We start from the raw sequence: 18,537 nt of genomic DNA, 5'->3' as shown, positions 1-18,537 counted from the left end.
CATAAGAATGCGGGTTTGATCCCTGGCCTCCCTCACTGGGTTAAGGATCCGGTGTTGCCGCGAGCTGTGGTGTAGGTCACAGAGGTGGCTCAGCTCCTGCATTGCTGTGGCCGTGGTGTAGGCCAGCAGCTCTAGTTGAGATTCAGCCCCTAGCCTGGGAACTTCCATATGCCACGAGTGCGGCCCTAAAAAATCAATAAAATAAAATAATTCAAAAAAGAAAGTGTTCTTATTAAATTTATAGCTCAAAATATAGTTTCTTTGACCATATTTTGTTTCCAAAGACAGGTGGAAAATATAGAATTTCAGCTCATTAATACGGATCATCTGGTGTAAAAAAGTCTTACAGGCAGAATTGAAAGGAATTTGAAGGATCATGTAGAATACTCTTTTCAAATTATAGATGAAAAAATTATAATTTAGACTCAAATTATAGACTCCGCTTATGTGATAGAAGATAGTTCAGAACGCAGTGTTTGACTCAGCCTGATCACATCACCTCTCTGGTCAAAAAAAGTTTCTGGGTTTTTCTTAAGTATTCCTACTGTCCTTACTGAGTGTTCTGACTTAGTCTTTCCCAATAATAGCAGAGCTAAAGAGGTTGTATCAACTGATATTATTCAGTCATTTTTCTTTGGAGACTATCTGTGCTACAGAGGTTGAGTTGTTCTAGGGTTTTTTTCTGTCTGTGCCCCAGAGCGGCACAAGAGTCCTTACAGGATTATTAGACTCTATGAGCACATTTTTATCAGTCATCTGATGTTTTATTTTATCTAATTCCTGTGAAATACTTTTAAAATATATAACACAAATACAAAATCAGTTTTAATATACATCCAGTGTAAATATTAAACTTTATATTCCTATAGGCTATGATACTCCTCTGTTGATAAATGTGAAACTGATAGGCCTATATTAGTATTTTCTTAAGTTACATATGTATATTTTGATAAAGATATATATATATATATAACTTCTATGTATTCATTCTTAGCATTTATCAATGAGATGGTTGTATATATATGTTTGTATACAATATGGTTAATAAGTATGTGTTGAATTAATAAATGAAGATCTCAGATGAACTTAGTCCAATTTGGAATAGTCATCAAGGAAAAGTTAGCTTTGCTCATATGTTCTCTAAGAAGGTTTAATCCTCCAGATCAATCAGTAAGTCTTGGTAGTATATTTGGAAGCCTGTTGAATAGATGCCTAAAAAGAAATATGTAGCATTTATAGAGACATGACAGATTTCTTATTACTAGAAAGTAGATGATGAAATATTGTAGGTATCGCATTAAAGATCAGGCATCACTGCACAACACTAAGGATCAGTAGTTTTTCATCATTTTAATATTTGTGTCTAAGCTCTTCAGTTGTATAGCTGTGCTTAAATCCAAGCCCAGAATCTCCACTAACTGAGATCTTAACCTCTTAGCCTACCTGCACCTACAGTTTAAGAGCTGTAGGAACACTGTTACCAGTGATGGCCCTTCTGGCATGTGTCATGAAAATACATGGTCACACAGATCACACAGCTGCCCTGTCTGTAAGAGAAAACTACACCCATGACAGTCCTTTAGAATTGGTAGTCTCATTCCATTTTATAGTTGGAAGAAAACGAGGATTTTAATATATAATATGTATTAAATATGTTAATATATTTAATATATGTATAATACATATATATAAACTCACCCTTTCAAAATGGAGTAACTATATAATAATGACAGCTATAAATTTGCCATTCATTCTTTTCTATTCATTGCCTTTTATTATTGAAACTGATAATGCTGAAACAAAATAGCTCTTCTCAGTACAATATAGTTCATTTCTGTAGGCTCTGCAGTATGTTATTTATGCCACATCAGGCATCTTTAGCTACCAGATTATAAAACAGATACTCACAGAAGATAAATCTTGAATAATGTGAAAATGAGAGCAACACATTACAGACAGTGGCCAAATCAAACAGGACCAAGTATTTCATCTTAGTTTCTCTGACTAAGTTCTATGTAGATCTTAAGTTTAGAAAACTTTGCAAAACATCACAATATTTTATTTTTGCCCCCCCAATGATACCCTTGTCCCGTCATAATACCATTTGTTTTCCAAAGACGGTATTTTCTATGACTCACTGATATAGACTGATTTGTGCTTTCCTTTTAGATAGAAGAGCTGGAGAAGCAGTTAGTTCTTGCGAACTCAGAGCTAACAGAAGCACGGACAGAGCGTGATCAGTTCAGTCAGGAATCTGGAAATCTGGACGATCAACTTCAAAAGCTCTTGGTAAGATGATGCTCTAAGATATGAATGAGATTAACTCTGGGAAGATTTTTTACCACAGTATTTCATAAAATTAGTTTCATTTATAAAATTAACAAATCTTAAAACATATCTGTACATATATACATGACACAATATCTAGACACGATTCCAGTTTAGCATATAAAATATAATATTCTACACTTTACCTCTTTTTTCCTAAGCAGAACTGTTATGGCTTAAAAATTAGGTGAAGCTGATAGTCTTTCAGTTAGGTACTGTGTTCTGCTAAATTGAAGTAGTATTGACTTTGTTTTAAAGCCAAATTGCATCCAAAATACAGACAAACTATGTATAAAGAAAATTTAAATGCAAGTTCAGGTAAAAAAAAATTTAGAAAGAAAAAAATAGGATTCTCTTAGTAGTGAACCAGCTTTTGTCTTCTGTTAGAGATATTATAAGATGAGAAATTTAGGCCAGGAAGTGTTCGGTACACTTGGTGTGATATTTATTAGAGGTACTTTAGAATAGGCTTCTCTCTCCCCCCAAACCCCATCCCTGGGCACAGTGCTCGCTGTGCTATAGCTCCCTCTGTAGGCTACAAGGGGCTTGAGGAGCCTGTGCAAAAGGGAGAGTTTACAGCTGTGAGACAAGCTTAAAACCTTGGGACAGTCCTTCACTTCTTTCCCTCTGATTACAGGTGCCCCAGTGTCCACACATCTCACTTAAAAAGTTCAGAGAGGGAGTTCCCATCGTGGCTCAGGGAGTTCCCATGAGGACACAGGTTCAATCCCTGGGCTTGCTCAGCAGGCTAAGGATCTGGTGTTGCTGTGAGCTGTGATGTAGTTCCCAGACATGGTTCTGATCTGGCGTTGCTGTGGCTGTGGTGTAGGCCAGCAGCTGTAGCTCACATTCAACCCTTAGCCGGGGAACTTCCATATGTCTTGAGTGTGGCCCTAAAAAGAAAAAAAGAAAAAAAAAAAAAAAAAGAAAGGAAGAAAAATTTCAGAGATTAAATGTCTGAAAGATCCTCAGAGCTGTCCCCGCCTTTTCATTCTTGCCACTGCCCTTCATCCAGGCCCCTCATTCCACCTGCAGCATGGCAGTGACTCCTCACTCAGTTCCCACTCCAGTTTCTCCCCACTCAGCCCAGCCTCTATTCATATTTCTAAAGTATAGCTCTGATTATCTCTCTTTTCCACTGAAAAATTACTCTCCCATAAAGTCTGACTCCCTATCTTTCGAGACTGTTCCTGACCCGGCTTCACCTTACCTCTCCAATCTTTCCTCTCCCCCCAACACACCCAGTGCTCCAGGCAAGCCACGGGTGCCCTCTTCTAGTCTCTTTTTGCTAATTCCTGCATCTCCAAGCTGTTCGCAAGGTCCAACTCAAATGCCACCTTAAAGTGTTTTGCTCTCAGTAATTTCTCTCTGCTGTTCGTCAGCTCTGTCTCTTTAATGAAAAGCCACCTCCAGTTATTTGTGTCTGTGTGTTATCTTTCTCTTGGAGTGAGAAGCCTTCTGAAGACCTCTGTGCCTTTGTTTGTCTTTCTCTGACTAAGGAGTTTTTGCCAGCAGTGAACACTCACAGTGTACTTTTTGAGTGACTGAAGAGGGAGGTCATTCTATCCACAGCCCCATGGCTGCTCCAGGCCCAGTCCTGACTCTCTTCTGCCTTTTCTGAAGTAGAAGTCCAGCTTATTGTTACTATTCCTTTAAGCTTTTGAGCGTTTCCTTATCACAGGAGCGCACCTGATGTGATGCATAATACCTTCGTTAGAAAATTTAAAACTAAAAAAAAAAAAAAAAGATGATTTGTAGTTTCCTTTTCATTATATAGTTTCAGGGTCTGGTCCATTGAAATTTACTTGTAAAGCTAGAAATTACAAGTAAGCTGTTATTTTTCTAGGAAGTCATTGTTCCTAACCATACCTTTATAAAGGAGTCAGATTCCAAAAATCAAAGGCTTCTCAAATTACGTAAAAACTCCAAAGATGATGCAAGGAAGAGAGGAGTTTTATTTTCATTATTGAATACCAAGGATAAAGAGAGCTTGCCTCACTTCTTGTAGGCTGATCTGCATAAGCGAGAGAAGGAGCTGAGTCTGGAGAAGGAGCAGAACAAGCGTCTGTGGGACAGGGACACAGGCAACAGCATCACCATTGACCACCTGCGGCGGGAGCTGGACGACAGGAACATGGAGGTGCAGCGCCTGGAGGCCCTTCTCAAGGCCATGAAGAGCGAGTGCCAGGGCCAAATGGAGCGGCAGGTCAGGCAGGGGGCGGCCTCTCCCAGAGCAGAGCTGTGGGGGTTCTCTGAGCGAGCTCAGAACCTGCTGTTGATTTCTGTATTTCTGACCATTTGCTGAATGTAAAACACTACGCTTTATCTCGCTTTTGTCCATCATTGAGTAACGAAGCTCCCGTCCAATTGCCTATTCATTCTCAACCTAGAAATGGGTCACCTAATGATTGCTTGTTTCAGAAAAGCATCAAACCATAGGGAGAGCTGAGGAACAGAGGGATGGAAGTTTCTGACAGAGGTTTTTTTGTTTTTGTTTTTCCTATGAAAGAGGCTTTCCCCTCCACTCCCCCCAGGCCTGTTAGGACTGATATATATGCAGGTGGGGTGCCCTCCTTTTCAGGGCACTGGTAGTGAACCCCGTGGAGGGCTCTGCTAACAGCAGTGTAGCCTCAGTCCTGCAAGAACATGGTTCCAGTGCCGGTAGTCGCCATACAGACATAAAAGCATCCCACAGGGAGTTCCCATTGTGGCTCAGTGGGTTAAGAACCCGACTAGTATCCATGAGGATGCCGCCCTGGCCCGGATCAATGGATTAAGGATCTGGTATTGCCTTGAGCTGTGGTATAGGTCACAGATGCATCTCAGATCTGGTGTCACTGTAGCTGTGGTGTAGGCCAGCAGCTACAGCTCTGATTCGACCCCTAGTCTGGAAATTTCCATATGCCAAGGGTGTGGCCCTAAAAAGAAAAGAAAAAAAAAAGCATCCCTCAAAAAAAATAAGCTTCCCAGGATGAGAAATCAAACCAAAGGGCCAGTCTTGGTTTAGACCAGGCGGAATCATTTTCCTATTCTCTCATTTTTCCCTCAGAAGCAGAATTAATGGGCTGGCTGGAAGGAAATAGGGCAGTTATCTTCAACCCTGCCACGCTTCCCCTGTTGCCAGTGTCATCCTGGCTTAAATTGATAGAGAAAACAGCCCCAGGGGAAACTTGCCAAGCTCCTCCCCCTCCCAGAAAGCCACTCCGGAGAAACATTATTATTTAATTAAGGCCTCTCCACCTTGGTCTAATGAGCAGATATCAATCTCTGGTATGTATGAAGCTCTGCCAGCAAAACAATTTGAGGTCCTATCAGATTCATGATTGCATGTTCTTGAGCTAACTTGTTCTGTCTCAGATCTGTCTGCCCAAATCCACGAAATTCTCTCTTCTTTAACAATCAGATGGCAGCAATTCAGGGAAAGAATGAAAGTCTAGAGAAAGTGTCCTCCTTGACGGCCCAACTGGAATCCACCAAAGAGATGCTCCGCAAAGTAGTGGAAGAGTTGACAGCCAAGAAGATGACCCTGGAGAGCTCCGAGAGGACCGTGTCTGACCTGACAGCTTCTCTGCAGGAAAAAGAGAGGGCCATCGAGGCCACCAACTCGGAGATCCTGAAGCTGCGCTCCCGGGTGGACCTGAAGCTGCAGGAGCTGCAGCACCTGAAGAATGAGGGGGATCACCTCCGAGACGTGCAGACCGAGTGCGAGGCCCTCAAGCTGCAGATGGCAGAGAAGGACAAAGTCATCGAGATCCTGCGGCAGCAGATTGAGAACATGACCCAGCTGGTGGGCCAGCACGGCCGGACGGCTGGCGCCATGCAGGTGGAGAAGGCCCGGCTGGAGAAGGAGGTCGGCGACCGGAGGCTGGAGCTGCAGGAGCTGAAGGTCTGTGGGCTCCTTCGGCGGTCTAGCTTCGGAAATAGCTGTGTTCCTAGGAGCAAGGACGACCTGATTTACTGGACAGGGCTCCTGCAAGGATGACTGTGGACCCTCGGAAATGGTTGGAAAATGTTTATGTCAGTGCGCATGTGTGTGTGTAAGAAAGGATCCATCTTTTGATTAGATTCCAAAAGGCGTGGCTCCCAAATGGTTTAGAACTGATGATTCGGAAGAGAAAAATCAGAAAGCCCAGCTTCTTCTTGAAGCCTTTCCTGACCCACAGTTTGAAAAAGTGTTTTCTCCCTTTTCAGGCAGACCTAAATTTCAACCCCATCTCTTACCACTCAGTAATTGTAAAACACTGGACCGTTTGCTGAATGGTGGCCTCAAGGTCTGTAAACCAAAACCAAACCAAACACCAAAACAAAAAAACATCTCAAAACCTTATTGGGTTACTTGAGGCTTAAATGAGAAAATATATACCGAGGACTTAGCCTGGTTCCTGGCCTGTAGAAGATGTTTAGAAAATATTAGTTCTGTTCTCCACCCGCACTTTATCACACTTTATTTGTACCTGTTCTAACCTGGATCCCGTTCTGTATCACAGCGTGTGTGTGGGTGTGGGGGTATGTGTGTTCTTATGTGAATGCCAGTGCCTCCTCTTCCCTGTAAGACTGCAGACTTCTTCAAGCAGGTACACATCTTATTCATATTTGCACCCCTGCCCCATGACCTTGTGCCTTGCACCCAGCAGGTGCTCAGTAAATATTTTTCAAAATTTAAAATTATTGAACTAACTTTTAAAAATTTGATTTCCTAAGCTTTATATCACCTGTATCTTCTCTAGTAACTAGTAGGAGACAAATCATATACCATTTTTTCTTTCAGTTTTATTGAGATAAAATTGACATATAGCACTAAGTTTAAGGTGTACAGTGTAATTGCTTGACTTACATATATTGTGCCATGATTACCACTAAGTTAACATCCATCATCTTATATAGGTACAAAAAATAAATAAAACAATGTTTTTTCCCTTAAGATGAGAACTTCGAGGATCTACTCTGTCAGCATACAGCAGTAGTAACTGTAGTCATCACATGGTACATTCCATCACTAGTAATGATTTAGCCTGTAACTGGAACTTTGTACCTTTTGACTACCTTCAGCCAATTCCCCTTCCCTCTCCTTTCCCTGCCTCTGAGAACCACATATCTTGAATAAACTTTGGATGGTCGTGTTTGCTCCTTCTAAAAATCAGGCCGATGGATTATTACCTATCCTATGGAGACATACAAGTTCATTGCCTAAAGAACTGGAATTTTCTAGTGCTTAAGTTTTACTTGATTATATCGTAATTTTTTAAATAGCCAAAGTCACCATGAAAGAGACTTTAAAAGCCTTTAAAAGGCTTCTTGGTGGCCAGTCCTTACCGTAGAAACTTTAGAATAGGTTTGTAGAACATGTTAGAGGATAAAAGCGATTATTCAACGTTCTTGTTAAAAGAGATGGATTTCTGGTATTGTTAAGAGTATAAACAAATGCAAGACTCTTTTGAGTTTTATATTCCAGAAATTAAATAATTTGACCTTCACGAAAACCTGATGAGGTGGGTACATTTTGCAGAAGAGGAAACAGACCGTAGCTCTGCCTGAGAGCACCACTACCTTGGGATCTGACCCTAGGCAGTGTATGAGTAAATATTATAGTGTAGTGGGTCTCAATCACTTGGACTGAGAACCAGAATCAGCTGGAGGGCTTGTTAAAACACAGACTGCGGGGCCCCAGCCCCAGGGTTTCCGATTCAGTTGGTCTGGGATGGGGCCTGAGAGTTAGTGTTTCTGAACAAGTCTCCATCTGATGCTGGTCTGGAGAGCACGCCCCAGAGTAGTAAGGGTTCCTGTGACTAGAGTGGCCTGTGAAGACTTCATAGAGAAGTGGGGACTTGAAATGGGTAAAACTAGGCAAAGAGGAGGAAAGAAGGCATTCCTAGCTTGGGAAGGCTCAGTTTGTATTTTATCCTGGAGATGGTGTGGGAGCCATGACAGGTTTGGGGTAGAGAGGAGGAGGTGGCACGAAAAAGGCAGCATTGGGGGTAGGTTGATCTGAGGAAGTTTGGATAAAGAATGCAAAAACAGATTGGAGAGGGTAGAAACTAATTTTCACTTCCCAGATACGGAGCAGCTTCAGGCAAAGGTCAGCCTAGGTGCGAAGAGCCTCACACAGATGCAAAGGCTGTGAGTTAAACACTTGAGCTTTAATACCCCATCCACGTGCATGAGCTGCCAGGTGCATGAGCTGCCTTTCCCCTCTCTCCCCCTGCCGAGAGGACAGGAGTAGCATATGCCCAGCACAGCCTGTCCCTTCCCACACCCCTTCCCACACCCCATGACACCAGCTGGATCTAGGGTGACAGCAGGAGTGGCTTGATGAGCAGGAATCAGGGCCATATTTAGGGCCTTTCCCACCCAAGCCCATCACAGGTGAGAGTGAGACAAGCCCACAGCGCTCCACCAGTCCTTTCTGAAACAGCCAAAAGCTTGTCATGTGTTACATTTCAAATATAGCCTTGGCCTGTGTATTTAAACTGCATTAGCTGGTACTGCATTTAAGGCTACGTGTTTTTCTTACTCCATCCTTTGTATTTATCCCTATATTTAGATTTTGAAAGATAAAAAAGATGCAAAGATACGGGAGCTTGAGGCCAGAGTGAGTGACCTGGAGCTGGAAAAGGTGAAGCTGGTGAATGCAGGTTCTGAGCGGCTCCGTGCAGTGAAGGACATCAAACAAGAGAGAGATCATTTATTAAGTGAGGTGAAAACCAGTAGGAATGAGTTAAACAGTCTTACAGGTATGTTGCTCCAGTTCAAATTCTGCTGAAACATCGGAGTGCTATGAGTGGAGTTCACTGCGGATGGTAGAACCATCACAGCAGAATGGCTCCTAATCCCACATTTCAGACGTGGATAATGATGCTGCCTGGGTGGGGACGGTTCATCATGTGACATGCTGATACTGCTCCTTGGCTTGGGCTCACTCACCACTGGCTTTAGTCAGCCTTCAAGGTCCATGAGAAGGGCGAGGGAAGCGGAAACCTTGAGTCCTTTGAGTCAGGTAGCTTGTTTAGGGTTAATAATGAAGCAGCACCTGTCAACAGGCTTATGAAAACTTCTTGAAATGGAGGAATCCAAGACCTTAAATTTTAAAATGAAACTCTCCGAGTTCACCAGGAGTATGCCACACACATACACACACACACCACCCCATCATTGATTCCTGAGCACATACTATGCCACAGGCCAAGACAGGCCCTAGAAACAGTGAGCCTCCTGACTGGTTGGGAGTCAGAGCTGGGGAAACAGTACAGTGGGTGGGACAGTGGACGAGTGCTGTATGCAGACGTGGGAGAGGATGGAGTATCAGCCTCCCATGGGAGGTGACATCTGTACCAGGTTTGATGAGGAAAAGGAATTTAGCAGGTGAAAAAGAGGTAGAAGGGCAATCCAGGTGGGGAGAACATGGTGTGCAGAGCACGAAGGCACAAATAATATGATGTGACCTCAGGAGTACTTGTGAGCACTGAGAAATGAGGCAGAGTGCGAGGCAGAGCTGGACAATGTGGAGCCAGCAAAAGGTATTGTGAGATTGATGTCACCAAATTTACATTTTAGAAGGACAGTGTTAGCAGGTGAAAAGAGGCCAGCCTAAAGGGATGAGGCCAGCCACTTAAGGAAGATTTTGCAGTGGTCCCAGGGGAAGCTGGTGAGAATTTGAACTAGGCAGTGGCAGTGAATGAGAAGAGAGGGAAGAATTAAGAATGTTTTTGAAGGTTGAATCAGCAGTACTTGATGAATAGAGGGGTTGTGTGTGTTCCAGGCTTTAAATTTGCAGTGTTGGGAGAATAGAACACCTGAGAGCTGAAAAGCAGGACAGGAAGGCTTGAGGGCGGGAGGGCGAGATGTCCGTGTGAGACGGTTGGTCTGGGGGCCCCTGGACGTGCATGTGAAGTGTCTGGATAGGCAGTTAGAGCTCAGCACAGAGGTCTTGGCTCTCTTTGTTCCCTTTATATGTAAGCCTATCATATATCAACATCTAAATGTAAATAAGTAGCTAGTTGAGTAAGTGTGTGTCTTTTGTCTTTTAAGGGCCGAACCCATGACATATGGAGGTTCCCAGTCTAGAGGTTGAATTTGGAGCTGTAGCCGCCAGCCTACACCACAGCCACAGCAATGCCAAATCCGAGCCGCCTCTTTGACCTACACCACAGCTCACGGCAACACAGGGTCCTTAACCCACTGAGCGAGGCCAGGGATTGAACCCTTGTCCTCATGGATGCTAGTCGGGTTCGTTAAACAGTGAGCCGTGACGGGAACTCCGATATGTGTATTCTTGTATGTGAATGGTGAATGTCAGGTGTTTTGATAGTTAGTGGAGATAAAAAATCAGGTAAGACACATAGCAGTCTCAAGTTACTTGGAGTGTTATGGAGACTCATCTTCCTGCTGAGGATGATTAAACCTGTTGAGGTGGATGTGATTATCCAGGAAGGTTTAAGATGAAATCCATAAGAGCCAATTACACTGGCTGGGAAAAAGCAGTGACTAATAAGTAATAAAGAGGAGGACCCACCCAAGCAGATTTAAGAGTCATATCCCCAGAAATACATACATACATGTGAGTTCTGTAACAAATGATGATGTAGCAAATAGAGTCCTGTGATCATGAATTACAAATAAAATATATTGTGTAACAATGGGATAGAAAGGAGTAACTGTCTGTTATCACGTTGTACAGAGGACTATGAAGTCTTAAAAAGGAATTTTCGAAACAAAAGTGAAGAAATGGAAACTACGACAAATAAGCTGAAAATGCAATTAAAATCTGCACAGTCTGAGCTAGAACAAACAAGAAATACATTAAAGTCCATGGAAGGATCTGATGGTCATGGTATGCTTTAGTAGATTTTTTTCCTTTTATTTTTAATTCTCTTGTTCTAGATTTAATAAAACCCGGAACGAACACTGCCTTTCACCTCCTCCCAGTGCACATAATGTGAGAGACATACAACAGTCAGTATTATATAACAGTAGTTCTCTTTTTTTTTTTTCCTGAGAGAAATTGCCATTTGCTTACTTTACTTCTGAAATATCTGCATCTTTCCTTTTCTGTAGCTATTTTAATAATTTCTAACAGACCTCAATGCCAATTAATTGTTTTTAAGGAAATGGTGATACAAGTACTGGTTACTAATCATTTTCATTCATCCCCTTATTTTTCACATGCTCATTATCTACGTAAACTGTGTGTCTGTGGCTATTTACCAGTTCCTGATTCCTTCTCTGAGATAAAAATGGGAGGGAGTCCCGGGAAATGAACTGCTCAGGGAAGAGTCCCTTCTCACCACTCTGTTCCCAGCTTGCTGCCCATAGTTATTTGGAAGAAGGAAGTTGCTGTTTCATATTATTCATATCATTGTTGGTATGGCTATATTAGCTGACTGTGAGAATAAATACTTAACTAAAGTCTGCATTTTTCTATCTCTCAATATTTTTCAATGTCAAAAGAGTGCTCACTGCAGCAGCATGTGTACCAGAATTGGCATGATACTGAAAAGATAATCATGGCCCCTGCACAAAGGTGGCACACAGATTCTTGAAGCATCCGTATTTTGTGCAATTCTAGAGGTTGAGCTCTTTCTTGCTGGTTAACACTAAGAGAACAGTGGGGCTTGGAGAGGGCCCTCAGACCCATTTGGGGTCTGTTCCCTCTTCCCCCTCCACCAGGCAGAGATCCTTGTTCTGCTCTCCAGGTTACTCCACAACTGCCCCAGTCACAGAAGTTGTTAAATTAACTAGGCAATCCTATATTTGCTTTCGAATGTGTATTCATTGATTAAAATCATCTAAAATTTTTTCAAAATTATTAAGAAAATTACCTTTGGGCCAAACATGATCCACTTAATCAGAGCAGAATTCTTGAGTGGTGAGTAAGACTTTTAATCTGTTAATAGATCGGTGTATTTTATCTATATTAACTCTGTTTTTGACAGTTTAGCTGTAGGAACTATATCTTGTTAGCAAGAAGTTAGATCTTTCAATCTCTGATAGTTTGGTTTTAAAGAATGACACATTTTCTTTTTCTTAGTGGTGTTTTCAAACCTCTTTTCTCTGCTGACTATGATAAACAACATAGGGTCTCTGAATTTCCAAGCAAGGATGAGCTTTATCTTTTCAGTGGCCTGCCATGCCCTAAGTATTCAGTGCCTACTCACTGTCTAGAACATTCTCATCCTGTCACCAGTTTCAGTAAAATAATCACATATATGCTTACATTGCCATTTTGACTATTGAAACAGTAGTGAATTCCTAGCACATGACAATAACCATGAGAATGGAAATTGAATGGCTTGTGATATCACTGGTATCTTTAAAAACAATCACTAATAATAGATGTCTTATACGGTCTTTTATTTATTTATTTACTTATTTATTTATTTTTAAAATGATTTTTATTTTTTCCATTATAACTAATTTACAGTGTTCTGTCAATTTTCTACTGCACCCAGTCACACATACATGTATACATTCTTTTTTCTCGCATTATCATGCTCCATCACAAGTGACTATAGTTCCCAGTGCTATACAGCAGGATCCCATTGCTTATCCATTCCAAAGGCAATAGTTTGTATCTATTAACCCCAAATTCCTAGTCCCTCCTACTCCCTCCACCTCCCCCTTGGCAACCCCAGGTCTGTTCTCCATGTCCATAATTTTCTGTGGAAAGGTTCATTTGTGCCATATATTAGATTCCAGATATAAATGATATCATATAGTATTTGTCTTTCTCTTTCTGACTCACTTCACTTAATATGAGAGTCTCTAATTCCATCCGTGTTGCTGCAAATGGCATTATTTTGTTATTTTTTATGACTGAGTAGTATTCCATTGTGTATACATACATCTTCTTAATCCAATCATCTGTCGATGGACATTTAGGTTGTTTCCATGTCTTGGCTACTGTGAACAGTGCTGCAGTGAACGTGCGAGTGCTTGTGTCTTTTTCAAGGAAAGTTTTGTCTGGGTATATGCCCAAGAGTGGGATTGCTGGGTCATATGATAGTTCTATATATAGTTTTCTAAGGTACCTCCATACTGTTTTCCATAGTGGTTGTACCAATTTACATTCCCACCAGCAGTGCAGGAGGGTTCCCTTTTCTCCACACCCCCTCCAGCACTTGTTATTTGTGGACTTATGAATGATGGCCATTCTGACTGGTGTGAGGTGATGCTTCATAGTAGTTTTGATTTGCATTTCTCTAATAATTAGTTATGTTGAGCATTGTTTCAAGTGTTTGTTGGCCATCTGTATATCTTCTTTGGAGAAATGTCTATTCAGGTCTTTTGCCCATTTTTCAACTGGGTTGTTGGCTTTTGTGCTATTGAGTTATATATAAGTTTGTATATTTTAGAGATTAAGCCCTTGTCAGTTGCATCATTTGAAACTATTTTCTCCCATTCTGTAAGTTGTCCTTTTGGTGTGTGTGTATGTGTGTGGTTTTTTTTGGTTTTGTTTGTTTGTTTGTTTGTTTCTAATGGTTTCCTTTGCTGTGCAAAAGCTTGTCAGTTTGATTAGGTCCCATTGGTTTATTTTTGCTTTTATTTCTGTTGCTTTGGAAGACTGACCTAAGAAAACATTTGTAAGGTTGATATCAGAGAATGTTTGGCCTATGTTCTTTTCTAGGAGTTTGATGGTATCTTATCTTACATTTAAGTCTTTAAGCCATTTTGAGTTTCTTTTTGTGCATGGTGTGAGAGTGTGTTCCAGTTTCATTGATTTACATGTGGCTGTCCAGTTTTCCCAGCACCACTTATTGAAAAGACTGTCTTTTTCCCATTTTTTTTATTCTTGCCTCCTGTGTCAAAAATTAATTGACCATAGGAGTTCCTGTCGTGGCACAGTGGTTGACGGATCCGACTGGGAACCATGAGGTTGCGGGTTCAATCCCTGGCCTTGCTCAGTGGGTTAATGATCCAGTGTTGCCATGAGCTGTGGTGTGGGTTGCAGGTGCGGCTCGGATCCCGTGTTGCTGTGGCTCTGGCGTAGGCTGGCGGCTGCAGCTCTGGTTGGACCCCTAGCCTGGGAACCTCCATATGCTGTGGGAGCGGCCCAAGAAATGGCAAAAAGACAAAAAAAAAAAAATTAATTGACCATAGGTGTCTGGGTTTATTTTTGGGTTCTCTATTCTGTTCCACTGGTCTGTCTGTCTGTTTTGGTACCAGTACCACACTGTCTTGATGACTGTGGCTCTGTAATATTGCCTGACGTCTGGGAGAGTTATGCCTCCTGCTTGGTTTTGTTCCTCAGGATTGCTTTGGAAATTCTGGGTCTTTTGTGGTTTCATATAAATTTTTGGATTGTTTGTTCTAGTTCTGTGAAAAATGTCATGGGTAATTTGGTAAGGATTGCATAGAATCTGTAGATTGCTTTGGGTAGTATGGCCATTTTTACAATATTAATTTTTCCAACCCAGGAGCTTGGAATATCTTTCCGTTTCTTTGCATCCACTTTAATTTCCTTGAATAATGTTTTATATATCTCAGCATATAAGTCTTTCACCTCCTTAGTCATGTTTACTCCCAGGTATTTGATTTTTGGGGGTGTAATTTTAAAAGGTATTATATTGTTTTATTCCTTTTGTAATATTTCATTGTTAGTGTACAGAAATGCAACTGATTTTTGAATGTTAATCTTATTAAATCCTGCTACTTTGCTGAATTTGTTGATCAGTTCGAATAGTTTTTGGGTTGAGTCCTTAGGGTTTTCTATATATAGTGTCAGGTCATCTGCATTATGTGATATTTTATATATGGGTTTCTAGAAAAATTATTTTAGTAAAAATTCTATACACATTTTTCATTGTATGACTATATATTTTTGTGCATAATTTCCTATGTGTGCAAGTATGGATTTGGTCAGTATTAGTTACTACATTGGAGATGTGGCAGATTACAAAGGGCAATGAAATTAATTACATCATGGAATCACAAAACATCATCATATATACATTCATTTCTCAGCTCAAAATCTTTGAGTACTTGCTGAAAATTGTTATATCCCAGTATTGTGAAATCTGAAGACCTTTTCTGTGTGTGTGAACGCTTCCTTGAAACTGTCCGAGTGCCTTGGAGGAATCTTACTTGTCATCCTCTCATGTTTTCCATCAAATTATAGTCACCCCTAAAAATTTAAAAACTAAAACCTAAGGCCCAATTTACTTCTTTTTTTTACAGCTATGAAAGTGGCAATGGGGATGCAAAAGCAAATTACAGCTAAAAGAGGTCAGATAGATGCCCTTCAGAGCAAGATACAATTTTTGGAAGAGGCAATGACAAACGCAAACAAGGTGAGTGCCTGTCCTCCAGGTGGGGGAGGCTGATATGGTCACTCATTAATAAACTACAAGAAAGGATGAAACCTAGCAGAGACACAAGGTACAGTAGAGAAAAGACAAGATGTTATTTCAGACTGAGAGAATGAGGGGGAAGTTCCTGAAGAAACATTTGAGCAGGACCTCAAAAGAGCTAGTATTTTAAAAGTCCAGGAAGTGGGCAAAGGCTTTTCTTTGTAAAGACAGAATGGTTTTAAAGAAAGCATATTTAGTTCTGTTTCATGCAAGATATGTGGTCCTAAAAGCACTGTGCTATGCAAAATTGTGCAGTAGAAACCACCACAGGGTTATGGCAACAACGAAATTAGGAGCACCACACAAAGGAACTTCATCAGTGACACAAGAAAAACAGGAACCTAATGAAAATGGTAGCACAGTTTTACATACGTTAAATGCTTAAGAGATACATAAATACTGCAATGAAGATGGCCCTTTACCTTAAACAAGACCTGAAGTTTGCTTGTGGATGTGTGCGTGAAAGAGCTGCGGTGTGGGAGTTGTTAAGAAGGAGCGGAAGGTGATCTTTCTATAACAGCTAGTGTGCATGCACGTGGCTCCTAACGCAGAGCAAACCAGAGCTGTTTGAAGAGTATGCCTGTGTGCTTTTTGTGTATTTCTGTGCAGCTCTGCTGAGCTGGGTACAGTTTTTTGAATTGACCTAGTATTTCTCATCAATGAAACTGTGCATAAGTAAATATGAAATTTGTGTCATGCTCAGATGTTCCCTCATGTATCAATCACTTTGGAACAAATTTGCACTTTCAGAAGAAGAGTTAGAACTGACTATAATGGAGATGAGAAGATAAAAAGCATAAACAGAAAATAAGTACAACTAAAGTAATTGCTTTCCCCATATCCAAAATGAGCTGCTGAAATACTTTTTTATAATGAGGCTAAATATTAGCAAAAATGTACATACCCCTCATCACAAGGACTTATTTATTTATTCTGGTTTTGTTCGTTCCCATTTTTTTCTCCCATCCATTTCTCTTATTCTAAATTTTTCTTTTTTTTTTCTTTTTGCCACACCTGCAGCATATAGAATTTCCCAGACCAAAGAGTGAATCTGAGCTGCAGCTGTGACCTGTGCCACACCTGCCACAATGCCAGATCCTTAACCCACTGCACTAGGCCGGGATCAAACCTGCACCTCCACAGTAACCGGAGCCGCTGCAGTCAGAGCCTTAACCTATTGTGCCGCAGCAGCCCTTTGTCTTTTACGCCCATTATTTGCCTATTTGGAATCTAAAGCATTAAGATGTTACTGCCTGCTGGCATCAGAAACCCCTGCCCCTTGAAGGAAGGTGTTCATCAAAGCTCAATGACACTTCCTCAAATAGGAACAATGCAACTTGTGAAATTAATTTCTTAAGCCTCCTCTGCCTAACTAATCAGAAAAGGAACAATTCTTGGCATTGAAAATGTGTTATACAGTGGCAGTAACTACTGCCTGATTTACCTTAAACACTTTAAACCATTTTCTTTATAAAAAAACAAGGAATCGTGTGTCCTATTTCTTTTATGCCAGAGGACTCTACAGTAGGCATTTGTGATATGAACATTCAACCTTGAAACAAAATAGAAAGCCCACAAAGCTTTCAAATGCATCTTCTTCATTTTTATCTATTATTATTATTTTTTTTAACAGCCGCACCTGTGGCGTATGGAGGTTCCCAGGCTAGGGGTCAAATTGGAGCTGCAGCTGCTGGCCTGTACCACAGCCACAGCAACATAGGATCCAGGCCACATCTATGACTTATGCCATAGGTCACAGTAATGCCGGATCCTTAACCCACTGAGCGAGGCCAGGGATCGAACCCACATCCTCACAGACACAACATCAGGTCCTTAACCTGCAGAGTCTTGACAGGGAAGCTAAATGCATGTTCTTTAAATTTCTTTTGTCATTTTAAACAAGTTCTAATAATATTTGGAATATGATTACTCAATTTCAGTCACCATATACGTCTGTTTTTATGACAACATAGTTATTATATATTTCATAGATTTTATCAAAGATGTATTGAGTGTAGAAAGAAGTAATTGTACTAGTAGTGATAAAAAAAGAGAGTACATGGTAACATAATTCTAGCAGCTTCCAACTCCAACTCAGAAGAAATTAAATGTCGTATCAAGTAAAACTATAGTCCAGATCTTTATGTAATAGTTTTGTATTTTCATTACAACTCAGCATCTACATCAGCATATTATTTCTCATATTTGCTCCTTTATAATTGTAGGAAAAGCATTTTCTAAAAGAAGAGAAGACTAAATTAAGCCAGGAATTGAGTACTGTTGCAACAGAGAAAAACAAGATGGCTGGAGAACTAGAGGTCCTGAGATCCCAGGAACGCCGTTTGAAAGAAAAGGTTGCTAATATGGAAGTTGCTCTTGATAAGGTGGTTATTAACTAAATACATAAAGTAATTATCAACTAAATAGTTATTAACCTAGTAGAATTGTTCTGAATGAAAGCTCCATGTTGATAGGAACAAAATCTGTCAAATTGTATTGTATCCCAGTCCCCTCACACAGGAAAGAAAGTACTGTGTCCTGTAGAGAAGACTGAGCTTTAAAAACTTAGTCATGATGCATACTTTGACAAAATTATCTTTTTTTTTTTTTTTTTTTTTTTGTCTTTTTTGCCATTTCTCGGGCCACTCCCGCGGCATATGGAGTTCCCAGGCTAGGGGTCTAATCAGAGCCGTAGCCACCGGCCTATGCCAGAGCCACAGCAACATGGGATCCAAGCTGCATCTGCAACCTACACCACAGCTCACGGCAACGCTGGATCCTTAACCCACTGAGCAAGGGCAAGGATCGAACCCACAACCTCATGGTTCCTAGTCGGATTCGTTAACCACTGTGCCACAACGGGAAC

At 41.0% G+C, this 18,537-nt stretch overlaps 1 protein-coding gene across 9 annotated transcripts in view; it reads left to right on the top strand.

The window, feature by feature from the left end:
- Window positions 1–18,537, top strand: part of CCDC158 (coiled-coil domain containing 158) — a 98,854-nt gene that overhangs the window by 31,737 nt on the left and 48,580 nt on the right. For all 9 annotated transcript variants that reach the window (XM_021101466.1, XM_021101463.1, XM_021101460.1 and 6 more), the window contains 7 exons: window positions 2,170–2,289; window positions 4,337–4,534; window positions 5,732–6,214; window positions 8,870–9,059; window positions 11,003–11,155; window positions 15,499–15,611; window positions 17,897–18,055. In XM_021101466.1, coding sequence (XP_020957125.1) covers window positions 2,170–2,289; window positions 4,337–4,534; window positions 5,732–6,214; window positions 8,870–9,059; window positions 11,003–11,155; window positions 15,499–15,611; window positions 17,897–18,055 — 1,416 coding nt within the window. The remainder of the gene's footprint in view (window positions 1–2,169; window positions 2,290–4,336; window positions 4,535–5,731; window positions 6,215–8,869; window positions 9,060–11,002; window positions 11,156–15,498; window positions 15,612–17,896; window positions 18,056–18,537) is intronic.

This window comes from Sus scrofa, chromosome 8 (assembly GCF_000003025.6).
Source record: "Sus scrofa isolate TJ Tabasco breed Duroc chromosome 8, Sscrofa11.1, whole genome shotgun sequence".
Taxonomy (NCBI): Eukaryota; Metazoa; Chordata; class Mammalia; order Artiodactyla; family Suidae; genus Sus; species Sus scrofa.
Note: the sequence above shows the minus strand (reverse complement) of the source record. Positions and strands in the feature narration are given on the sequence as shown.